This window comes from Dipodomys ordii, unplaced genomic scaffold (genome assembly GCF_000151885.1).
Source record: "Dipodomys ordii isolate 6190 unplaced genomic scaffold, Dord_2.0 Scaffold221, whole genome shotgun sequence".
Classification (NCBI taxonomy): Eukaryota; Metazoa; Chordata; class Mammalia; order Rodentia; family Heteromyidae; genus Dipodomys; species Dipodomys ordii.
This window is the reverse complement of record NW_012267437.1, coordinates 56,243-82,659: the sequence shown is the minus strand read 5'-3', so window position 1 is coordinate 82,659 and position 26,417 is coordinate 56,243. Positions and strand designations below refer to the sequence as shown.

Sequence of the window (26,417 nt, the reverse complement as noted above, 5' to 3'; positions counted from 1 at the left end):
TTTTCTTTTTGCTTATGTGGTGCTGAGGAATCGAACCCAGGGCCTCAGGCATGCAAGGCAAGCGCTCTACCACTGAGCCACCTTCCCAGCCCATCATTGTTATTTTATAAATGAAATTTACCTTAGGATTGTTTGGTTAAATGAGATGTGTAAATTTTTGTTGTTGTTGTTTGTTTGTTTGTTGACCATGGGGCTTGAATTCAGGGCTTGTGTGCTCTGTCCCTGTGATCAAAAGATCACTCTACCACTATAAGCCACAGCTCCACTTCTGGTTTTCTGGTGGTTAATTAGAAATAAGAATCTCATAGACTTTCGTGCCTGGACTGCCTTTTTGTACCATGATTCTCAGATCTCAGTCTCTTGAGTAGCTAGAATTCAGCCACCAGTGCCTAGCACTGTGAAGTTCTTATCACAGACACATTGTATATGATCAATAAATGGTTGCCCTTATAAACCTTTTGATAAAGATGGAGACTAAAAGTGATGATGGTCTTAAGCTAAGTAGGTCAACAGTAAACCTTGGAATATCTGGGAGATAGGCAGAAAAAGGCAGTAAGGGTTATCATCTGTACACTCAAAATGCTAAACAGCAGCCATCAAAAGCCAAGTATAAGAATACCTTAATAGTCTGTTTGTTGCAAAAGGTTCTCTTCCAATCACAAGTGTGAGTGTCGTAGGTCCATCTGACTGGAATATAAGGTAACATAGTAAAAATAGGGTAGACTCAAAAAGCAGCAGAGGTATTCTTGGTTTACAAGAAACTAGTTGCTAAAGATTAAGCTGAAAGAGAATGGAATTATTATGTGTTTTTTTTAGAACACCTAGTAGAGATCTCTTGGAGAGGAAAAAATTGAGTTTTTTTGTTTTTTTACTTTGCCAGTTCAGGGGCTTGAATTCAAAACCTTTTGCTTGCTTGACTTGCTTTCTTGTTGCTTATCCTCTACCATTCTAGTCCAGAGAGTTCTCAGTTTACAATGGTTACTGAGGATGCAATGCGTTATCTCCTTTTCCCCAATGTTTTCCTCCCTGTGCTGTTCCTGTTCTCTGCTACAGCTTTCATAAATAGAATCAGTTGATTCTAGAGAGTCAAGGTATATAAATATTTACAGATTATATATGTGAGCTTTTTTCCAAATTCAATGGTTTGTAACAAGTAAAATGTAGATAAAATGATTTTGCTTGTGTGAAAGCTGAGTGACATGCAAGTTCATTATATATTTATGTTTTTGTGTGTGTTTATGGTTTTTCATAAGTATAAGTTAATAAAAGATCAAAGTATAAATAGCTATGTTTTAGAACATCATTTTCTGTGCCAAACTCCTATCTTAGCCATTTATATATGTTATTTTATTTAGTCCTCACAACAACCTTCAATATAGCTTCAATATATTGTGATTTATCTTAATGTTACTTGTGAAAACTGAGACCTAGACAACTTAACTATACTATTAGCTACCTTTGGGCATTTTTGATGTGTTAAGATCTGCATTTGTACAGTTAATCCTCCCAACAACCCCATGAGGTAGAAAACAGGCCAATTTAACAACAGCCTATTTACCAAAAGACAATTTCAACAAAAAGTCTATTTGTTACATGTATATAAATGTACTAATTTACTAAAAACTTTTAACTGTTTTATATTGTTTAGCATGTGTAATAGGATTATACTTTACTTTTGAATTATTTTTCATTTGTATATGTATATTTTTATACTTAATATTTGTGCATATTTATCAGACAGTATAATGTTTGGTTTATAAGATACTGGACAGTAAATCAATTTGAGGTTTGTTTTGTTTTTTGCCGGTCATAAGGCCTGAACTCTGGGCCTGGGCGCTGTCCTTCAGCTCAAGGCTAGTGCTCTACCATTTGAGCCACAGTGCCACTTCCAGCTTTTTCTGTTTATGTGGTGCTGAGGAATTGAACCCAGGGCCTTATGCATGCAAGGCAAGCACTCTACCACTGAGCCACTTTCCCAGCGCAGTAATTATTTTTTTATAGTGAATACATTCAAGTTCTTCATATAATGTATCATTGTTAATTATAGTCACCTTACTATTCCACAGAAGCCCCAGAATTTATTCTGACCTTCCCCGCTTCTTCCTATTCTCCTCAGTCTGGTAACCATTATTCTATTCTTACTGAACTCCTATGAAATCAACTTTTTTTTTCAAAATTTTTATTGTGATTAAGTGGTTATATAATTTCCCAAATTGCACAGTATTGTGGGATAGTGAGGCTTAGTTAAAGTCACAAACACTTTCTCTGACTTTCATGGGTCATTGTCTATCATGGTCTATAACATTTATGAGTTCTATGAGCTTTGCAATACAGTTATTTCTTCCACATTGGGTGATATGTACATTTCTTTTGTTTTGCATAGCATCAGCTGTTCCCTCTTTCCCACTTGTTCCCTCCCTCCCTTCGCTGCCATTGAGTTGCTTAGTTCAATTTGATCAATGTCCAGTGCAGCTGATGGGTCCCGCTTTTTTATGTTTTTCCCTGATTTCCTCTAGTTCTGTGTCGTCCTCCTGGTTTCCCTCCGGTGCACATTTATACCATATATGTGATCAGCAGCATGGGGTTAATTTAGTAGTGATTCGACCAGATGAGTGGAAGTCCTTTGTTTCTTAAGTCTTGTTAATTTTGTCATATCACCTTACATTTTGGATTTAACATTCACTTATCAGGGAAACCATGTGCCGTTTGTCTCTGCTCTTGGCTTACCTCGCTCAACATGATTTCTTCTAGCTCCATCCATTTCCCTGCAAATGCCATTATTTTGTCCTTTCTAATGGCTGCATAATATTCCATTGTTTATAGATACCACAATTTTTGGATCCATTCATCTATTGAAATCAACTTTTTAAGATTTAATGCATGATCTCATGTAACTCTAATTTACATTTTACAAAATTAATAAATCTACAGGATTTTTGTAACCATTATTACAATCCAATTTTAGACCACTTCTTTTACCCCAAAAGGTCTGTTAATGTTCGTTTTATACCCGTTCACATCCTAGCTTTAAGCAATCACTAACCTACTTTTTGTCTCTATATTTGTTTTTCTAGAAATTTCATACAAATGGAGTATCTGTGCTCTTTTTTTGTTTGACTTCTTTCACTTAGCAGATAATGATTTTGCAATTCATCTATAATAAAGCATGTATCATTATCTGGTGATTTTATAATATATTTTATAGATGTGCAACATTTTTCATTTATTCATTCATTTTGGTAGTACGGTGGCTTGATTTTAAGGCTTTTTGCTCTCCATTTTTTTCATTATGTCTGCCACTCTGCACTTGAGCCACACATCCCTATATCTAGTCTTTTTTTGTTAGGATTATAGCTGTGATGCACTCTTGTTCCACAAATATGCTACATTAAAATGTAATTTATACTTTTTTCCCCTAAGGCCAGGACTTGAACTTAGTATCTGATGCTTGGGCTAGCACTCTACCACCAGAGCCACACCTCCAACTCCATAATTTCTTGGATTGGTTCTACTTTGGAGCTCTTCTGAATAATGATGCTCTTTGCATTTGTATTCAGGTTTTTATGTGGACTTAAATCTTTGGACCTCACATAGAGTAAACTTTTAGGTCTATGTGTAGCTTTTTAAGAAACTGGTAAACATTCCAAAGTCTCTACCATTTTACATTTCTACCAGCAATCACGAGTTTCTCCATATATTTGGCTAACACTTGTTATTGTATTTTTTTGTGCTAGTCCTAGGGTTTGAACTTGGGCTGGGCACTGTCCCTGACATTCTTTTTCTTAAGGGTAGCACTCTACCACTTGAACCACAGCACTACTTCCAGTTTTTTCTGAGTAGTTTGTTGGAGATAAGAGTTTCTTTGATGTACTTTTCTGCCTAGGCTGGCTTGGAGTTGTGATCCTCAGATCACAGCCTCCTGGATAGCTAGGTGTGAGCCACCAATGCCTGGCTTTGTTATTGTTTTATTTTCTGATTATAGTCATTCAGATGGGTATAAAGTAGTATCTTCTTGTTTGTTTCCTTTCTTTTCTTTTTGTCTTTTTGGGCCTGGGCACTGTCCCTGAGCACTTCAGCTCAAGGTGAGCACTTTACCACTTGAACCACAGCTCCACTTCTGGATTTCTGGTGGTTAATTGGAGATCAGAGTCTCACGGACATTCCTGCCTGGGCTGCCTTTGAACTGCGATCCTCACATCTCAGCCTCCTGAATAGCTATGATTACAGGCGTGGGCCTTCAGTGCCTGGCAAATTGACTCTTGTTATAATTGAGTTTTCAGAGTCATTTAAATATTCTGTGTACAAATGATAAATAATTTGCAAACATTTCTTTAGCTTGACTTTTTACTTCCTCCCTTTTTTCTTCTTTCTTTTTCTTTCTGTTTCTAAAATAGGTGTAGTTCAGGCTGGCCTTAAACGAGGTCCTCTTGGCTCAGCAGTTTCCTGCTGAGATTACAGGTATATGCCACCATGCCTGGATTTTCTTCATGGTTTCTTTTGAAGCAGTAAAGTTACTTAATCCCAGATCAGAGAGGAATTGTCTTTTGATTTTGTCTAGCAGTTTTATAGTTTTAGCCTTTATTCTTAGATTTATGATGTATTTTGAGTTAATTTTTATATATGATACGAGGTTGAAGTCCACATTCATTTCTTTTCAAGTGGATTGCTAGTTGTCTGCGTATCATTTTTATCTTAAATTTAATAGTTTATTCTGGACTCACAATTATGTTCCATTTATTTTCACCAGCATCACATTACCTTGACTACTGTAGCTATATAGTAAGTCCTTTTAGAATAAGTTTTTTGTTATTAAGGTGTTGTACAGAGGGGCTACTATTTCATAAGTCTGCTAATGGCTTATTTTGGACAGTATCACCCCTTTATTTTCTCCCAGTTTTCCCTTCCCATCCTTGCCCCCAAGTTACATATGTCATTTTCCACATAGTGTATACTGAATAGCATAGTTAACATTTGTTCACCCTTCCTCCCTCCCTTTTCAGCATGTAGTAAGTTTTGATTTGAAGTTTGAAGCAAATTCTTGACTTTGCTCTTTTTCACAGCAATATTGGCTACTTTAAGTTTTTCCTTTACTGAGATATGTGTGTATGTATATATTTATACAGATATATACTTTTTACTATCATTTTTCAAAACTGGGCAGATTTTGATAGGAATTGCATGAATTTATAGAGCAATTTGAGGAGGTTTTCTATCTTACTTTTTTTTTTGTAGTCACGATTGCACCTAGGAATTTGTACATTTCTAGCATGCATTCTATCAAAGAGCTACATTCCTAGCCCTATCATCTTTATATTTCACATGACCCTTTTTGTATACTCCCTGTTTGTTTCTCCAGTACCAAAAAAGTGAAGAATTTAACCAAGTCTCGTAGAGCCAAAATTGCAAAGAAGGCAGGCAAGTCAAAGTTGGTGACAGAACAGGTGATGGAAGATCAGTTTGACTTGGATTCAGATGATGAACTGCAAATTGATGAGCGACTGGGAAAGGAGAAGGCAGCCCTGATATTAAGACCAAGTGGGTATCTCTTCTTTCTGCCCTGACCATTTTACATTTGTTTTTTGTTGCATTCCATAGACTCAAGACCTTAGGCTAGAGTTTGTTGATATTTGATTTACCAGGCTATAGAGAATTCTGTTGTTTACTTTGCTTTAAAAACTTATCTTTGAGTTAATTCCTCACTTCTCTAAATTGCTGGTTGTTATTAGTTCCAAGAAAATTGTAATCTTTCTTTCCCTTGATGATTTCACTTAGGTGCTAATCTTAAATTTATAGTAATTCTTAGGTGCTAATCTTAACTTTATAATAATTCTATTCCATTGTGTTTTAGAATTTCCCCGGAAATTGCCCCGTGCGAAGCCTTGCTCTGATCCCAACCGGGTTCGTGAACCAGGAGAAGTTGAATTTGACATTGAGGTAGGATCCTGCCTGTGTATGGTCTTCGTTCATTCTGACCATGGAGATTTAAGACAGATTGTTGTTATAGTTGAAGAAAAAGCTAAGGGATTCTGTGGATTCAGTTTCTGAAATACTGTAAAAAAAATGTTGCATGCTAAGTTCAGTGCAGCATATAAATTGGAGATTACAATATAGTTGAAATATTTTTAAGGCAGTATGTTTAAACAAAAAGTATCTGATTTGAAATATTGGTGTGACCTTACACAAAGTATTCACTTTGCTGAGATCTCAACAACGTAGAATTTATCTGTAGAATAGAAGGTATAATACGTCACAAAGATTAAGATTAAGATGAAAGAATGGTTATTATGATTTCTACTTTGTCTATACTTGGTGCTCAGAACATATTAGGAGTTATCAACCTAGATACTAGATATTATCAGTCTTAATTTGGAGATTAACTAGATCAATCCTGAACAAGTGAGGTGATAGACTTTTTTTAACCAACAGGAAGACTATACAACCGATGAGGACATGGTGGAAGGGGTTGAAGGCAAGCTTGGGAATGGAAGTGGAGCTGGTGGAATTCTTGATCTACTTAAGGCCAGCAGGCAGGTGGGGGGACCTGACTATACTGCCCTCACGTGAGTATTGGCTTTCATTTTGTTTTTACAGGCTAGTATTTAACATTACACTCCGCCTGTGCAAAGGGCTAGGCCAATCAGCAGATACTGAGCCATTTTAAAATTTTATTTATTTATGTATTTATTTCTGTTTTTTTGTTTTGTTTTTGTTTTTGGTGGTGGGGCCTGAATTCTGGGCCTGGGCACTGGCCCTCAGCTCTTCAGCTCAAGGCGAGTGCTCTGCCACTTGAGCCACAGCGCCACTTCTGGCATTTTCTGTTTACGTGGTGCTGAGAAATTGAACCCAGGGCCTCATGCATGAAGGGCAAGCACTCTACCACTGAGCCACCTTCCCAGCCCTATTTCTGTTATTTTTGAGTCATGGTCTCATTATATGTCTCAGACTGTCCTTGAACTCAAAGTTCTCTTGTCTCAGCTCTTTAGTGTTGATGTTACAGATGTGCACCACCAAGTTTGGCTTACTGAGAGCCATGTAAACAGACCAAGCATTATCTAAGACAATTGGGCTGAAAGAATAAGGTAGACATGAAACTTGTCTTGAGAAATTTAAGATCTGGCAGGGAGTGAGTGTTAGTAGTTGCAAGAGGAGCTAGAAGAGTCAGAAAGAGAACTATGTAAGAAGATGGTATAATGAAGCCCAACAAAATCTGTTTAAAAACTGGGGGAGGAGTCAGGTACTAGTGATTCACAACTGTAATTCTAGCTACTCAGGGTTGAGATCTGAGAATTATGATTCAAAGACAGCCCTGACAGGAAAGTCTGTAAGACTCTTTATCTCCAATTAACCACCAAAGAGCCAAAAGTAGAGCTATGGCTCATGGAGTAGAGCACTAACCTTGAGCACAAAAGCTCAGGGACAGTACCCCGGCTCTGAGTTCAAGCCTCAGGACCAGCATAAAAGAAAAAAATTGAGGGAGGAACAATAGGAAAAAGGACAATAAATGGGGTTAGTATGATCAAAGTATAATATACATATGTATGGAAATTCCAAAGTGAGACAAATTGAAATACACTAATAAAGTTTTTTTTAAGGAGAGTGCACATGGATCAACAGAAAGGAGAAACCCCCATTTTTGCCACATTTTCTGCTGTTTATAGAGAGCATTTTGGCAAGGAGGACTGCTTTTCTTGAAAACAGTCTTTGTTACTGTCTTGATCAGGTAGCTTGATTTCTAGTTTTCCACCTTAGATGATTTTCTCCTTCCACATTGGACCCTATTGTTGTTATTCCCCTTTCCTCACTGTTCTGATAACTGGTTGGTTTCTTCCCATTAACTACAGAAGCTCCTTCAGCATTTCTCCTCTGTCCCTTACAGTGAGGCTCCAGCCTCGCCTAGCACTCAAGAGGCTATCCAGGGCATGTTGTGCATGGCCAATCTGCAGTCCTCATCGTCTTCCCCAGCTACCTCCAGCCTGCAGGCCTGGTGGACTGGGGGGCAGGAACGAAGCAGTGCAAGCTCCAGTAGTGGTCTGGGCACTGTGTCTAGTAGTCCAGCTTCCCAGCGTGTCCCAGGGAAACGACCCATCAAGCGGCCAGCATACTGGAAACCTGAGAGCGAGGAAGAGGAAAATGCCAGTCTGGATGAACAGGACAGCTTGGGAGCATGCTTCAAGGACGCAGAATATAGTAAGGACAGCTAATTATGAGCAGCCAGCTAGAAGGGATCCCCTGACTTCCAATCTCAACCCCAGTCCCAGGAAAGAGCAGCCAGTAATGAACGTTAAGCCTGATAGTTTCTTTTAGCCATGTTTTCTTATTCTGTAAAATGGGGATATCTCACAGGTTGATGTATGAATTAGAGATTATGCTTTCACAGAGCTAGTAGCTCTTTAATGAGCTGTCATCTGTTTTTAGTAACATCTAATTCTTAATTTGGCAACTCTTTCTCTCCCGCTTATTTACTTCTATCGCCAGTATTTGTTTATGTTCTGTATTAGCCAGAACTCCCTGCAGAGGTATACAGTCAGCTTTCCACGTATTTGGGAAAAGTTATATCTGTACAGAACATGTACAGACTTTTTACTTGTTATTTTCCCCTAACCAAAACCATATTGTAACAGAATTTATTTTGTATTAGATATAGCATGTGGTCTAGAGATGATTCCAGGTATATAAGATCATGAATATAGGTTATATACAAATATATAAGAGACTATTTATATAAGAGACTAGTATCCACAAATTTTGGTTGGGGATAAGAGTACTAGAAGCAATTTCCCTTGGATACTGAAGGACAACTGCACTGATCATTCAAAGGACTTTTACATCTAGAAAACGAGTCCTAAAAATTTAATCCTTTTTAAGGTAAGATTTGAATATAATAGTATAAAGCTCTGTTTTATATAATGTAAGAAATTTTATTAGTATTTCATAAATTACACCAATATTGACCAAGATTTAAACCCGAGAAAGCAAAAATTCCTCAGTTTCTTGTATACCTTTTCTTTTGATATGTCATACTTGTACAGATGGATGGATGGATTCCTTTTGTATGTGCTGGTCCTGGGTGTTGAACTCTAAGCCTGGGTGCTGTCCCTGAGGTTTTCTGCTCAAAGGTAGCTCTCTGCCACTTGAGCCACAGCTCTACTTATGGCTTTCGGTGGTTAATTGGAGATAAGAGGCTCACAAACATACCTGCCTGGGCTGGCTTTGAACCATGACCCTCAGATCTCAGTAGCTTGAATTATAGTCATGAGCCACCAGCACCCATCAAGGTGAATATTTTTAATAGGTGTAGCTTGGATATCTTACAAGATTAGTACATAGAGATGTACTTAACCAATAAATAGAGATATACTTGCTGTCTAGCATCTTTAGCATTGATGTGTATCTTAATTGTTCCCTACTGGTTAACTTTAGTTAACCAGTTGTTTAACTGGTTAACTTTAGTTAACCAGTTAACCAGTTAATCAGCTGTTTGTTACTAACAAAATACTTCAGTGAAAAATCTTGTCATAACCCTAGGGCCCATAATGCTTGCTAATATCATTCTAAAGCTTATAGGCCTGCTGAGTTGAAGGTTATGTACAAGATAAATGCCAAAGCCCCTCCTAAAGGGAAAATGTTTAAGGAGTATATGAGAATACCTGTTTCCTCACAGTGACACAATATTATCCACATTTTTTTGGTAGTACTAGAATTTGAGTATCACATTCACTTGACTTACTTGGTCAATTGGTACCTACCTCTTTTAGCCACACCTCTAGCCCAGCCTTTTGCTGGAGTCTCATGGACTTTTCTGCCCTGGATGGCTTCGGTCTGTGATTTTGCAGATCTCAACCTCCTGAGTAGTTAGGGATACAGGCATACAACTGCTGTCTGACTTGTCAGCTTTTTAAATCTTACAGCAAGAGGTATTTTAGTTTATTTTACATATTTACCATCTCTTCTTTATTCCTTTTTTATGATTTGCCTATATATTCTTAAAAAAAATTGTAGCGGAACTTGGGGACTTAGGTTTTCTAGGCAAGCTCGTTCATTTTTCTATTGGGATTTTAAAATTGATCTATAGGTACTCTGCTAGATATATACATATGGTTAAATAGGATGAAAACCTGGGGCCTGGGAAGATGGCTCAGTGGTATAGTGCTTGCCTTGCATGCGTGAGGCCCTGGGTTCAATTCCTCAGCACCACAAAAGCAAAAATAGCCGGAAGTGGTGCTGTGGCTCAAGTGGTAGAGCACTATCCTTAAGCTGAAGAGCTGAGGGACAGTGCCTAGGCCCAGAATTGAGGCCCCACCACCGACAAAAAAGAAAAAGATGAAAACCTGGCCGAGAAAGCAAGGGCTTTAGTGTTGGAGCACATTTTTATATGTTCTGAATATGTTGACAATAATATAGTTTTTGTCTCATATTTATGCAGGCCTTCATATAGTTAAGCTTCACTGGGGAAAAGCAAGAACAGGGCAACTCTTATTCTAGTGCTACCAGTCATTCATCACTGAAGTGTCCAAGTCTTCTGGAAGACTCCTTACCTCACTTCCTATGTCCTTTTCTGAATCAAAGTTGAGGGATTAACTTACAACAGGAGGTCTAATCTATTGCTTGCTCTCTTTTTTTTTTTTTTTTTGAGAACTCTAGACTGGCCTGGAACTTGCTGTATACCCTAGTTGGCTATGAACTCTGAGTCTTTCTGCCTTGAGTTCTTTTTTTTTTTTTGGTCAGTCGTGGGGCTTGAGCTCTGGGCCTGGGCGCTGTCCTTCAGATCTTCAGCTCAAGGGGAATGGTCTACCACTTGAGCCACAGCGCCACTTACTGCCTTGAGTTCTTTTTCTTCTTTTTAATTGTGAAAATACCATACAGAGGGATTACAATTACATGGGCAAGGTATGCCTTGAGTTCTTAAATGCTGGGATTGCAAGTGTATGACTCCAGGCCTACTTGAATTATTCATTCCTCTTACAGCCTCTGGTGGAGTCTTATAACACATATAGTGAAATCCTAACTTCTAGCTATCTTCCTTGCAGTTTTCCATGATTTGTTCCTGTTTATCTTTCCCCCTTTTCCCACCCTTCTGTGTCTACTTTGATCACCTTGTGCTTTATTAAACCATCAACTAATCCTTGCCCCAGAACTAGAGCATAGGCAGCCACTTTCAGTGCTTTCCTTCACTCTTAATTTATAAAAAAAATGTTTTCTTTGTTGTATTTTAGCATGTAGAAGATCAGATTTTTGCTAGGCACAGTGACTCATGTCTATGATTTTATCTATTTAAGAATCAAGATTGGAGGAATTGAGGTTTGAGAACAGTCCAGGCATAAATTTCTTGAGACTTCCATCTCAACCACTAACTGGGCAGTAACTGGTACAGGTATTCAATGCCTGTTCTCCTATTAGCAAAGGATAGCACAAATAGGAAGATTGCAATCCAGGCCAGCCTAAGCATAAAGTGAGACTCTATCTCAAAAATAATGCAAAGAAAAAGTAGCTGACAGTGCTTCAAGTGGTAGAACACCTGATTTGCAAGCACAAGGATCTGATTTCAAACCCTAATGTAAACAAAAGGAAAAGGATTTTGAAGCTCAGTGACAGATAGCTTTCCTAGCATATACAAGGCACATAACAACTCTCCCCCCAAATTAACCAGTTATGCCTTTGTATTTTTTTCTGACTTGTATGTGAAGTGGATATGATTTAAGTGAAGAGTTAATTTTTAAACCATTTAGAAGTTAATATTTTCCTTTAAAAAGAAAAGAAAAGAAAAATGACAGGTGCTGGTGGATCACGCCTGTAATGCTAGCTACTTGAGAGGCTGAGATCTGAGTATCGTGGTTTGAAGCCAGCCCAGGCAGAAAAGTCCATGTGACTCTTTATCTCCAATGAATCACAGAAAAAGCCAGAAGTGGCTGTGTGGCTTAAGTGGTAGAGTGCTAGCCTTGGGCAAAAGAAGCTCAAGAACAGAATCCAAGCCCTTGGACCAGCAAAAAAAAAAATTGTAGCTGGTACTAGGGCTTGAATTTAGGGCCTAGGTGCTAGCCATGACCTTTTGTGCTCAGGATTAGTGCTCTACCATTTTAATCCCCATTCCATTTCTGGCTTTTTTTTTTGGTGGTTAAGTGAAGATAAAGAGTCTCACAGAATTTCCTGCCTGCTGGCTTTGAACTGCAATCCTCAGATCTCAGTAGCTAGGATTACAGGCGTGAGCCACTGGCCTTTGTAATATTTTTATTTTTTTGGTCGTGGGACTTGAACTCTGTACCTGGGTACTGTTCCTCAGCTCTTCAGCTCAAGGCTAGTGCTCTACCACTTGAGCCACAGCACCACTTCTGGTTCTCTGGTGGTTAATTGGAGATCAGAGATAAGAGTCTCATGGACTTTCCTACCCAGGCTGGCTTTGAACAGTGAGCCACTGATACTCAGCACCTTTGTAATTTTTATAGTTTGTTTTTTTTTTGCCAGTCCTGGGGCTTGAACTCAGGACCTGGGCACTGTCCCTGAGCTTCTTTTGCTCAAGGCTAGCACCATACCACTTGAGCCATAGCACCAGTTCTGGCTTTTTATGTTTATGTGGTACTGAGGAATCGAACCCAGGGCTTCATGCATACACTGTACCACTAAACCACATTTTCAGCCTTTTTTAAAAATAATTTTTGTATCTAATATTTTAGATAAGAACTCCCTTTCATACCTCCTATCTAAAACCTGATTACAAATTAAATATTTAGCTCTTTTTCTCGAGTCAAGTTTTGTGAATTGTTGGAAGTAAAACTCTAACTTTTTCTCTACATGAGCAATCAGTGCAGCACCATTTGTTGATTTGGTTATCATTATCGTCTTTATTTGAAGTTCACCTTTGTCATAAACTAAATATATGTGGTTCTATTTTAGTTAAAAATCTGTGCCTTATTAGCTATGTGGCTTTGAGTAAACAAGTTAACTCCCTGTTGGGAGCCCATGGGTTGGTGTGAGGATTAAGTAAATATATATAAAATGTTATTGCCATTGCTTTACAACCTGGTAAGCCCTGAGTTAGGTATTTTTAATATTTTATTTATTTTTATAAAATGTATTCCTTAAAAATCAGTCTTATCGAAGTTGGAGGTGTGGCTTAGTTGATAGAATGCCAGCCAATGAGTGAAAACATCAGGTATGGAATTCAAATCTCAGTTTCAGACAAGAAAAAAGAAAAAAAAGAGTCTTGTCTGTTTATTGTAGCAATACTGTAGTTGAGTTACTATAGGCTTTGATTGTGATGGAGCAAATTCCCTCTGTAGAATGCAGTTGTTCTGTAAACTTTTATCATCTCTGGGCTAAGCTTTGATTGGTATTAGGAAGATGCCAAGTTCCCCTGGCCACCCAGTCCACCTTCATCAGCTAATCACAACGACTTGCAGCCAAGACATCTGGACCTGGTTTAAGAAATCTTCTTAGAACAAACAGCTCACTCAGCCTCTGCTTCTTCCTCCCTGCTTTGTCCAGCAACCCTGGAGAGACAGCTTAACAAAAAGTGCTTTACTTGTTCTTAATTTTTTCCAGACTGTACAGACAATTGATGAGCTTTTTCCATTCCACAGCTTGGAAGCAGCTTGTCAATTCTATTAGGATTTTTAAATTAAGATTTACATGTACAAATTATTTTTATGGAAAGAGCAAATCCTCTCTAGCATTAAACCCTAGGCTCAGGCATTCCCTTTCCAGATGTGGATTTATGATTGCATTTACTGAAAAAGGTGGCAGCTTCCTCAAACTAAAATCTAAAATATGAGCCAGATTTCATCTATCTTTTTTTATATTTGTTTGTAGTACTGGGGATCAAATCCACAGCCTTGCACATGCTAAGCAAGTGCTTTACCAATGAGCTATACTCTTAGACCCCCTTTCCTATTTTAACACTGAGGGAAATGTTCTTGTAAATTTTTCATATGCTTTCTTAGCCCCAATCTCCTGTTCCACACATACTTAATTTTATACGAACAGGCTTGCACTCTTTTTCCTTTCTATCATCACATATTGCTAAGGCTTTCACTCTGGTTGTGGGAAAATCTACCACTAATTGGTTTAAAAAGCAAATGTTAAGAAAGATTACTTTTGAATTAATGCAAGTTCTGGAACAACATGTACATCATTCCTCTATTTACCTTATGAGTATGAACAGTGACAAAACAGACTATTTTGTCTGTCTTTTATATAGTGTTTGTATTTATGTATTAGTTCTGGGGCTTGAACTCAGTGCCTAGGTGCTGTCCCTTATCATTTTCATTTATGGCTAGTGCTCTATGACATGGGCAACAGCTCCATTTCCAGCTTTTTGGTGGTTAATTGGAGATAAGACTCTTAAGGGTTTGTCTGTCTAAGTTGGCTTGGAATTATGATCATGACCTCCTGATTAGGAATACAGGTGTGAGGACCTGGCACCTAGCTTCCATTTTGTTTTTCTACTAAGAAATGGGATATATCCATATATTTATCTTTATTTTCTTCTGTTCATTAGTATTTTATTTTGATTCCTACTTAAAAGTGTCATCTTTTTAATTGTGTGTGTGTGTGTGTGTGTGTGTGTGTGTGTAAATAATTGGCTATTTCTAATATATAAGAAAATAGTTGATTTTTCCCATATTGATTCCTTCATTAGGCTAACTTATTAGTCCTATTAATTTTCTAGTTAAATGTCTTGAGTTCTTGAAATAGGTGACCTGAGTGTCCTATATTAGTTAGGTAAGGTTACTGTAACAAAATGCCACAAACTTGAATGTCTTCAAAAACAGAAACCAGCTGGGCACTGGTGGCTCACACCTGCAATCATAGTTGCTCAGGAGGCTGAGATCTGAGGGTCACAGTTCTAAGCCAGCTTGGGCAGGAAAGCCTGTGAGAATCTTATCTCCAATTAAACAACTACTCAAAAAAGCTGGAAGTGGTGCTGTGGCTCAAGTGGTAGAGCACTCATCTTGAATAAAAAAGCTTAGGGACAGCTCCTAGGCCCTTGAGTTCAGACCCCAGAACACACAGACATAGAAACTTATTTCCTCGCTTTATTGTCAGGAAACCTCCACTTGGCTTGCAATTGGCCTGCCTTTTGACTTTCCACAGGGTTATCCTTTGTACACACAGAGCTATATGAGTGTCCTAATCTCTTTTTGTAAAGACACCTAAATTTATCTCAGTGGATATCACAATGAATTAGGACCTATCCTAACAGCCTCAGGTTAACTTATCTACTTCTTGATTATTATTATTATTATTATTATTGTCGATCAAGGGGCTTGAACTCTGGGCCTGGATGCTGTTCCTGAGCTCTTCAGCTCAAGTCTAGTGCTCTACCACTTGAGCCACAGCACTACTTCCTTATCTATTTGAAATGCCCGTGTGTGAATACATTCACATTGAGGTAGTGGGGGTTAGGGTTAAATTATGAAAATTTTACGGAAAGACAATTCAGCTTATGATATCCTTTCTTTCTAGTACTTATAACCTTGACTATAAAGGGGTTGTGCTGCAACTATTTCTTCATTTTAATATGTAAGTCTCTTATTTTACTCGCATAAAGTTCAGAAGAGTGTCTCTCTAGTTTAAGATTGAATAGTAGGTTTCAACAAATTCTAGGATTATTTTCACATGAATGTATTTTTCTATTAATTCATTAATATAATGATTTAATTAATAGAACTGCTACTTTTGTATGGATATTTCTTTTCTTTTTACTTGTCCATTGTGGGGCTTAATCTTTGGGCTTGGGCACTGTCCCTGAGCACTTCAACTCAAGGCTGCCACTTGAGCCACAGCACCACTTCTGATTTTCTGGTGGTTAATTGGAGATCAGAGTCTCACAGACTTTCCTGCCCAGGCTAGCTTTGATCTGCAATCCTCATCTCTCAGCCTCCTGAGTAGCTAGGATTAGAGGCATGAGCCACCGGTGCCCGGCTTGTATAGTTATTTCTTAAGAAGGTGTTGGACATGGTTTGACTATCTTAATTGATCATTATGATTTTAAAAGCTAGGTTTTAAAAAATATCCATCCAAGAACTGTTTATTTTCATTTCTAAAGTAAAAGCTTAATGCTTTGAATTCACTCTTAACCACATTGGCTCCATTCACCAATTTCTGTTTTTGTGTGTGTGTCAGTCCTGGGACTGACAATCCAGGGACAGGCCTGAGCCCTGGATTTTTTGCTCAAGTCTAGTGTGTGCTACCACTTGAATGGTAGCTCTACTTTTGGATTTTTTTTAGTTGTTTATTGGAGGTAAGAGTCTCTTGGGCAGGCTTTGAACTGCAATCTTTAGATCTCAGCCTCCTGAATTGCTAGGATTACAGATGTGAGCCACTGGCTCCCAGTATTCCACCAAATTTTTTTGGGGGGGGATTCCAGTCATGGGCCTGAACTCTGGGCCTGGGCACTGTCCCTCAGCTCTTCACCTCAATGCTAGTGCTCTACCACTTGAGCCACAGCACCACTTCCAGCTTTTTTTTTCTGCATATGTGGTGCTGAGGAATCAAACCAAGGGCCTCATGCATGCATGGCAAGCGCTCTACCACTGAGCCACCTTCCCAGCCCTCCACCAAATTTTTATAAGTCATACTTCCCCTTTCAGTCATACCTGTTTTCATTTCATATATCTGTTGATAAAGCAGTCCAGATTTAAAATGATTGAGGATCGGACTCATAATAGAGAACCTGCCTACCAGTGTAAGGCCCTTGAGTTCAAACCTCAATATTGCCCCACAGGGATTATTATATAACTTTGATCATGTATACAATCAGCATTCTTTAATTAGTGTTGGAATGACATGAGATTTTCTATCCTTTTCTTTTTGGCCTAATTATATAATTACAATTAAAGTTGGTTTCTTGCATATGGCATTGTAAAATCTCTTTCACTTGGGTGTTTTTTAGACTTGAAGTCATTATTGACATGTTCGGATATTTACCATTTTTAAAATTTTTTTCCCTTGTTGCATCTGCTTTTTGTTTCTCTTACCTATCTCCTGCCATCATTTGAATTATTTGAATGATTTTTAGTATTTCATTTGAAATTACTAATTTAGTTTCTTACTCTATATTTAAAACCATCTCAGGCTGGGAAGGTGGCTTAGTGGTTGAGTGCTTGCCTTGCATGCATGAGCCCCTGGGTTTAATTCCTCAGCACCACATAAGCAGAAAAAGCCAGAAGTGGTGCTGTGACTCAAGTGGTAGAGCCCTAGCCTTGAGCTGAAGAGCTGAGGGACAGCTCCAAGGCCCAGAGATCAGGCCCCATGACCGCCCCCCCCCAAAAAAAATCTCAAAGACCATTATTTCCTCATTAAATGATCTTGTCAAAATTTATTAGCTATAGATAGATGAATTTCTTTCTGAATTCTTAATTCTATTTAGTCAATCTATAAGTCTATTCTTATGTCAGTGCCATATGTTTTGGTTAGTACAGTTTGTCTAAATTTTAAAACTGGGAAATGTGAATTCTCCAACATTACTCTTTTTCAGGATTATTGATATATTTGCATCCCTCCAAAGTTCATATATTGAAACATTACCCCTATTTAATGGTATTTGGGGTATGGTTGTTAGGTCACATTGCCCTTATGAAAGATAACCACGGAACTCTCTTGTCTTTTTGATCTTGTGAAGGCTCAGTGAGAAGAATGCCATGTATTTATGTCTAGGAGAGTGGTTCTTATCAGACATGAAATCTGTTGGTGCCTTATCTTGGCCGCTTTAGCCTCCAAAACTAATACATTTCAGTTGTTGATAAGTCCAAACAGATTTAAGATATTTTTAAGCAGTTCAGAGTCCCTTGCTATTTAATTCAAATTTTGGGAGCAACTTATCCATTTCTACAAAAATGGCCATTAGCATTTTTATAGATCATGTTGTGTGGTATTGCCATCTTAAGAGTATAAGCTGTTTCTCAATCTGTTGATATCTTCCTTAATTTCTTTTAACAATATTGAATAACTTTCACTATATATATCTTATGTTTACATAGTTAAATTTATTCATACTTATTCATGTGTATATGTGTGTGTGCGCCTGCCTGCCTGCCTTCCTTCCTTCCTTCCTTCCTTCCTTCCTTCCTTCCTTCCTTCCTTCCTTCCTTCCTTCCTTTCTCTCTCTCTCTTTCTTTCTTTGTGTGCGCGCCTGCCTGCCTGCCTGCCTGCCTTCCTTTCTCTCTCTCTTTCTTTCTTTCTTTCTTTCTTTCTTTCTTTCTTTCTTTCTTTCTTTCTTTCTTTCTTTCTTTCTTTCTTTCTTTCTTTCTTTCTTTCTTTCATGAGGCTTGAACTCTGGGCCTGGGCGTTGTCCCTGAGCTCTTCAGCGCAAGGCAAGCACTCTACCACTTGAGCCACAGCGCCACTTCCAGTTCTCTGGTGGTTAATTGGAAGTCAGAGTCTCACAGACTTTCCTGTCTGGGCTGGCTTTGAATGGTGATCCTCAGATCTCTGCCTCTTGAGTAGCTAGGATTATAGGCATGAGCCACCAGTGCCTGGCCATACTTATTCTTGTGATTCTATTGTAAATGGAAGTGTTTTCTTAATTTCCTTTATGTATTATTTATTGTTAATATATATAAACAGCTTATTTGTACATTTGTATATTGATAAATACTTTACTATTTGTCTGTAGCATAACTAGCTGAATTGTCTTTTGGGGGAATGGATTCTTTATTATTTGGGTATACAGATTAAGATAATCTGTGAATAGAGATCATTTTACTTCTTACTTTCCAATGTGGATATATTCTAGTCCAATTGCTCTGGCTTGATCTTTCAGTACAGTGTTATGAGAGCAGCGCTGAAAATGGTTATCTTTGTCTTACTCTTTTTGTTGTTTTGTAGTACTAGCTGTTGAAGACAAGACCCTGCACAAGCTAAGCAAGTATTTTACCATCTGAGCTATATCTTTAGCCCCTGTCTTATATTCTTGATCTTAGAGGAAAGCTCTTAGTCTTTTACTGTTGCGTGTGATGTGGGTTTCATAATTGCCCTGTATCTTGGTAAGTGCCTGTCCCGACCCGCAGGACTTCAACGAGGGCAATGAACCTAAGCGAGAAGGAATGAAGGGACAAGAGACACGAAGAAGGACAGCAAGACAAGGATTCTGATCAAGCTGCCAATTTTTATTTTTCACACAAGGGTATTTATATGCTTAGAGTAAGGAAGCTTTTTCATTGGCCATAGCAGCTGCAGGATGTTTGCTTAGGGCAGTGTGAAAAGGTGGACCTTAGCAGCTACTTGGTCTTTGTTTGGGGCAGGATGAAAGGACCAGATTCAGTAAACAGCCTGGAGATGTTCCAGCGAGATAGTCAAATTTATCATGCAGAGAGACTCCCTGCAGGGCTCTCCAAGTGCCATTGTATTTTTAAGAATTTTTCTTTAATCTTCATTTTGTCAAATGCTTTTTCTACTCTATCACATTTTGTTTTGGTTACTTTGTCTTTTGTTATACTAATATCTGTTATATTGATTTTCCTCATGTTGGTTATTCTTGGATTCCTAGGATAGATCCCATTTGGTCATAATACATGATACTCTCTTCTTTTGGGGGGGAAGTTCTGGGGCTTGAACTTGGAGACTCATGCTTGAGAACAGGTACCCAGTTCTTTTTGCTTTATTTTTCAAATAGAGTCTTGCTTTGACTTGGAGCTGGCATCAACTGTAATCTTCCTATCCTATCCCATGTACTAGATTGCAAACATGAACCGCTATGCCTGGCTTGTTCTTTGAGATAGAGTTTCACTGACTTTTTACCTAGTCTGGCCTCAAATTTCAGTTCTCCATTTCTCCAAATAATTGGGATTATAGGCCTGAGCCACTGTACTTGGCCATGGTTTTATGCTACAAAATTTGATTTACTAGTATTTTGTTGCAGGTGTCTGACTCAGATTAGTAACATGAGGGAAGACTTATTAAAGGGAGAAATTCTAGAGCTGAATTATAAAAGATAACTCAGTCACTGGATAGATGTTGGATGATTGAATCAAACCTGGGCACTTGTAGCTCACACCTGTAATGTTAGCTTCTTGGGAGACTCATATAAAGTATAAATGACTCCATCTCAACAGAGGGAAGCTGGATGTGGTGGTGGGTGCAATGAAAAGAAGCCTAAAAAAAATAGTTGTCATACATGTGTGGGCCCGGGCAGGAAGTGAACCATATCTCAAAATAACCAGAGCAAAATAAGGTTTGAGGCGTGTCTCTGATAAAACACCTGGCTAGTAAGCATGATGCCCGAGTTCAACCCAATACTGCCAGAAAAATCAAGTAAAAGAATTAGGTTAGTGCAAGGGTAAAACTTTTGCTTAAAAGGGTACAAAAGTTATAAATGTATGTGATACGTTCAGGAATTCCTGCTTGAGTGTGAATGGCATAAAGGACATATTTGTATGGGAGTTGGCAGAACTTAGATACGTATTATTCTGTCCCTCCTTTTGGATGAAATCTTAATTTATTCTGTTTCTCTTTTCTCTATAGTCTATCCTTCCCTGGAGTCTGATGATGATGACCCTGCTTTGAAATCTCGACCCAAGAAAAAGAAGAATTCAGATGATGCTCCATGGAGTCCTAAAGGTGATCCAGTATTCTAAACCTCAAATGCTCCAGGGCAAACATTTGTCTAGCCTACATATAATATGCTAGAGCTAAAATGGTGTGTGATACACAGTTTTGTTATCAATTCAGCAGAACTAGAGGCAATGGAACATGTTGATTTTGATACTCTCTGAGTTGAGATGAAAGGAAAAAGACCTTGAGCAGATTTTATCAAGTGTATCCTAAGACTTCTAAGAACCTCTGATACCATCATGCTGGCCCTCTGGTAAATTTTTTGTCACAGAGGAAAATTATTCTAACTGTTTCATCCTACAAGGTTTAAAACTTACCTATTGAGAAGTCATCTCTGAGGAATCACTAAGGGGAACATAGAATTTAGAGGGGGATAAAGTGACCTTCTCCATTTCATTGGCTGGGTGATTTTTACATTGTATGTCATTGCTGCTTAACAAACTATCCAAAATTTAGTGGCTTAAAACAACGCTAGTTAAATTTAGCCAGTGACAAATGTTGGTGGGGATGCAGAGAAAGAGGAACCCTACTGCATTGCTCGTGAGAATGTACACTAATACCACCACTTTGGAAAGCAGTCTGGAGGTACCTCAGAAAGCTAAATATAGATCTCCCCTATGACTCAGCCATACCACTCCTAGGCATCTACCCTGAGCAACAGGAACCAGGATATAAGGACACATGCACCTCCATGTTTGTTGCCGCACTGTTCACAACAGCCAGGATATGGAAACAACCCAGATGCCCCACTACACATAAATGGATCCAAAAATGGTGGTACCTATATCCAATGGAATATTATGCAGCTATTAGAAAGGACAAAATAATGGCATTTGCAGGGAAATGGATGAAACTAGAACAAATCATTTTGAGCGAGGTAAGCCAGGAGCAGAGAGACAAACAGCACATGGTCTCCCTGATACATGGATGTTAAATTCAAAATTCAAGGAGATATGACAAAGTAAACAGACTCAAGAAACAAAGGATCTCCATTCAATATGTCATATCATTTCTAAATGACTCCATGTTCTTGACCACATATATGCTGTGTGTGTGTATATGTGTGTGTGTGTGCACATCTGAAGGAAGCTAAGAGGAGGGCACAGAAGCAGAGGGAAACGGGAAATATACAACAGAGGGTCCCATCAACTGCACTGGACATTGATAAAATGAACTAAGCAACTCAAGGGCAGTGATGGGAGGGAGGGAATGAGAGGGAAAGAGGGAACAGCTTACATTAAGCAAAAGGAAAGAAATGTACATATCACCCGATGTGGAAGAAATAGTTGTATTGTTAAAGCTCATAAAATTCACAAACTTTATAGACCATGATAATGATAATTTGACTTGTGAAAGTTAAATACTAGTTGATCAGTTTTCATGGTTCTGAAGGTTGATTGCTGTTATTTCTATGTGAGCTAGCTTGTCTGGGGCTGCATGGTGTAAGATCTCCCTCAGCTGTATGGGATCTGACCTAGATTGATAGGACACTTTTCTATATAGTCTCTTCCAAGCCTAAGCTTCTTCACAGTACAGCAGAGGATGTCCAGTAGCAAGAAAGGGACAGGGCTCAATATACAAGTATATTTCAAGCCTCTGTGTGTATCATGTTTACTCTTGTCCCATTGACTAGAGCAAGTTACATGCCCATACCCTGATTCCAGGGCTGGGGAAATAGATTGTACCTCTTGATAGGGAACTTTGGAGACATATTCTGAAAGGGCATGTGCACCAGGAGGTGTGAGAAACTGAAAGTCTGCCATAGAGGATGCTGAGATGTATGTATGTTATCCAGAAAATAAAGAGCCTGCTGTTCTCACTCAGTCTTATTTGGCCTTCCTAGTGTTAGCTTAGACTTAGTTCTTTTCATTAACTTCTGATATGCCTCTTTTCTTTCTACACCTTCCTTCTATGAAGATATTAATGCCATATGTTGTCTTGTGATTAATACTCTACATTTACTAAGGATCTTCATTTTGTGCTGGTCCTGAGTCTTTAACTCAGGGTCTGGGCACTATTCCTGAACTTTTTTGCTCAAGGCTAGCACTCTACCACTTGAGCCACAGTTCTACTTCTGGCTCTTTTGGTAGTTAATTAAAGATGAGAGTCTTTGAACCATGATACTCAGATTTCAGCATCTTGAGTAGCTACGATTATAGGCATGAGCCACTGGCGCCCAGCCCTATCTGGCCTTTAAGGTTAATATTATAAGTATATTCCTACGTCTTTGTTTATAAATAAATATTTTAAATGAACACATAATATTTACTGAATGGATTATACCTCAGTTCTCCCTTTTTTGAGAGAACAGTGCTAGGGCTTGAACTCAGGGACTGGGTGCTGTCCCTGAGCTTTTTTTGCTCAAAGCTAATGCTCTTCCACTTAAGCCATAACTCCTCTTCGGGCATTTTGGTGGTTAATTGGAGCTGAGTCCTATGGACTTGTCTTGCCAGGGCTGGCTTTAAACCATGATCTTCAGACCTCAGCTTCTTGAGTAAGTAAGATTGTAAGCATGAGCCACTGGAGCCCAGTTCTAAATTCTCCTTTAATGTGCAGCATGTAAGCTTTTCTGGAATTTTCATAATTAGTGATAACATTTAAAGTAAGCATCTTAAGTGAATGTATTTCTTGTAATTTCTTAAGAATGAAACCTTAAAAGGGTTAAAATACATGAGTATTGGGCTGGGAAGGTGGCTCAGTGGTAGAGCACTTGCCTTGCATGCATGAGGCCCTGGGTTCGATTCCTCAGCACCACATAGGCAGGGGAAAAAAGCCAGAAGTAGCTCTGTGGCTCAAGTGGTAGAGCGCTAGTCTTGAGCTGAAGAGCTGAGGGACAGCACCCAGGCCCAGAGTTCAGGCCCACGACCGCCCCCCCCCCAAAATACATGAGTATAAATGTTGAAATTTGTGAGTATAAAAATGTGATGCTCCATTTGGAATAAATCACAACTTCTAGTTTATCTTTTAGAGATGGTTTATGAATAAACAAATGCATGTCATATTTCTTTTTACATTTGTTTTACGCAGTTGAAATGTTACTTTATATGCCACTACATCTTTTTTTTTGTCAGTTGTGGGGCTTGAACTCTGGGCTTGGGCACTGTCCCTCCTGAGCTCTTCAGCTCAAGGCTAGTGCTCTCCCACTTGAGCCACAGTGGCATTTCTGGTTTTCTGGTGTTTCATTGGAGATCAGAATCTCAAGGTCTTTCCTGCCCGAGCTGGCTTTGAACTTCAGTCCTCAGATCGCAGCCTCCTGAGTAGATAGGATTACAGGTGTGTGCCACGGGTGCCGGCTTACTTCTTTCTTTTCTTGTTTAATAATATATCATGGAGATCGTTTAGACTTATACCAATAATACATCATTGCCAACAGTTTGTTAATATAAATGTTTTTAAGGTACTTAACAGGTGGCTTACACCTGTAATCCTACCTACTCAAGAGGCTGAGATTTGAGGTTTGTGGTTTGAAAAATTGTGGTTTGAAGAAAGCCAGAGCAGGAGAGTCTGTGAAACACTTATCTCCAATTAACCATTAAAAAAAAAGCCTGAAATGAAACTATGGATCAAGTGATAGAGCTCCAGCCTTGAGCAATACAGCTAAGGGACTATGCTAAGGCCTTGAGTTCAGGCCCTAGTTTTGGCACACACACACATGCACATGCACACGCACACACACAAAAGTTCTTGATAAGTATTAATGAATTGCCTTCCAAAAAGGTCATACCAACATGCATTCCAGTTGGCCGTGTATGAGAAAGCTTATTTATTTAAGAAATCCTTAATTGAGCATATCTGTTAGGCACAGTATTTACATTTAATTAAGAGGAACGTCTCAAGCATCCTTAATAGAGTCATAGATAGCTACTGTATTTCCAGAGCAGGTTGTAGTTCAGAAGAGCAGAAAGAAAAGGAACTAACAGACTTCCTTAGTACCCCCTCTTCCAAACCTTTTCCCTTTTTTTTTTGCACCCAGGATTTTGCACATAGTAGACAAGTGCTCTACCTTTAAGCTATATCTCCAGGTCTTGATTTTTTTTTGAGACTGTCTTGCCTACAGAGCCTAAGTTAACTTCAAACTCATTATTCTGCCTCTACTTCTAAAGTACTATGATTACAGACATGTGCCACTGATCCCTGCTGGGTTTCTCTTCTTTTTAACATCCTTTTGTGGAAAGTGAGTCATATGACCAAGACTATCACAGAGACTCACTCCTCTAACCCCAGCTACTCAGGAGAGATGACTGGAATGATTGCAGTTCAAAACCAGCCTGAGCAACAAGTTTAGCAAGACCCCACATGGGCATGTACACTTGTAATCTCTGCAAAGCAAGAAGTATAGATAGGAGGATTTCTGTTCAAGGCTGCGAAAAATGTGAGAGACTCTGAATAATAACTAAAAGCAGAGGGCTGAGAGCATGGCTCAAATGTCAGTGCATGCCTATTAAGAGCCAGGTCCTGAGTTCAAACCCCACTACTGCAATAAAAACAAAAAGTGAGCCGGGCGCTGGTGGCTCACGCCTGTAATCCTAGCTACTCAGGAGGCTGAGATCTGAGGATCGCGGTTCAGAGCCAGCCCTGGCAGGAAAGACCGTGAGACTCCTATCCCTGATAAACCACCAGAAAACCGGAAGTGGCGCTGTAGCTCAAGTGGCAGAGTGCTCTCCTTGAGCTGAAGAGCTGAAGGATAGCGCCCAGGCCCAGAGTTCAAGCCCCACAACCGACCAAAAAAAAAAAGTGAAAAAAAACCTAGCCTTTTTAGGTATTTAAAAATTACTATAAATAGAAATATATGTAAATATACTATTTTACTATTATTAACTCATTATGGTTACCAGCATAAGAATACAACGTATTTTTTCCTTTTAAGATAAATTTTGTTAGATAACTTAAAAGCATATAGAAAATTAGGTCAGTGCCATAAATGTCTTAATTTTTGTTCTCTCAAGAGTTAATAATTTTCATTTTCACTATGTTTGCTTTATTACTTTTTCTGAGGCAGCTTAAGTAAACCTTAGACATGACATCTCTAGTTCCTCGCTGATTTTCTAATTGTTTTATTACTGACTATAGAGTTTTGAGTTCTCCAACTGTTTATCCCTTTATTATTATTAATTACTTTTTTTGTCAGTACCTGGGTTTGAACTCGGGTCCTTGAACTTGCTCAGCTTATTTAGCTGGTGGTCTGTCACTTGAGCCACACCTCCAACTTTTTGTTATTTTGGAGATGGAGACTCATGCACTTTTCTGTACAGACTGGCTTCAAACCGTGATCCTCCTAGTATTATAGGTAATAGCTATCAGTGCCTACTTCTGTTATTGGGAACTCAGGGCCTTGAGCAGCTAGACATACACTGTTACTATTGAGCTATACCCCAGCCTTTGTACTTGGTAAATCTTCTTGTTAGCTTGACTCTTTAGTCATAAAATGTTGATCTTGGGGAGTAGGGGTATAGTTTATCACAGGGCACTTGCTTAGCATATGTGAGGCCCTGGGTTCAATCTAGGCACCAACAAAGAATATTCTTTGTACTAATGATTTTTGTCTTTAAGTCTATTTTGTCTGGGGCTGGGAAGGTGGCTCAGTGGTAGAGTGCTTGCCTTACATGCATGAGGCCCTGGGTTCGATTCCTCAGCACCACATAAGCAAAAAGAAAAAAGCCGAAAGTGGCGCTGTGGCTCAAGTGGTAGAGCGCTAGCCTAGAGCTGAAGAGCTGAGGCACAGCGCCCAGGCCCAGAGTTCAAGCCCCATGACCGGACCCAAAAAAAAAAAAATAAGTCTATTTTGTATTTCTTAGTGGCTATCCTGAGGATTAACATTAACATTCTAATTTATCTTTCAAATTATCTTATATAGACTATTATTCTTTTTT

At 38.8% G+C, this 26,417-nt stretch overlaps 1 protein-coding gene across 1 annotated transcript in view; it reads left to right on the top strand.

The window, feature by feature from the left end:
* The window catches only part of Phf8 (PHD finger protein 8), an 89,117-nt gene that overhangs the window by 48,928 nt on the left and 13,772 nt on the right, over nucleotides 1-26,417 (top strand). The window contains exons 13-17 of the mRNA XM_013035799.1: nucleotides 5,357-5,535; nucleotides 5,849-5,934; nucleotides 6,427-6,560; nucleotides 7,877-8,187; nucleotides 20,458-20,553. Of these exons, the coding sequence (XP_012891253.1) occupies nucleotides 5,357-5,535; nucleotides 5,849-5,934; nucleotides 6,427-6,560; nucleotides 7,877-8,187; nucleotides 20,458-20,553 (806 nt within the window). The remainder of the gene's footprint in view (nucleotides 1-5,356; nucleotides 5,536-5,848; nucleotides 5,935-6,426; nucleotides 6,561-7,876; nucleotides 8,188-20,457; nucleotides 20,554-26,417) is intronic.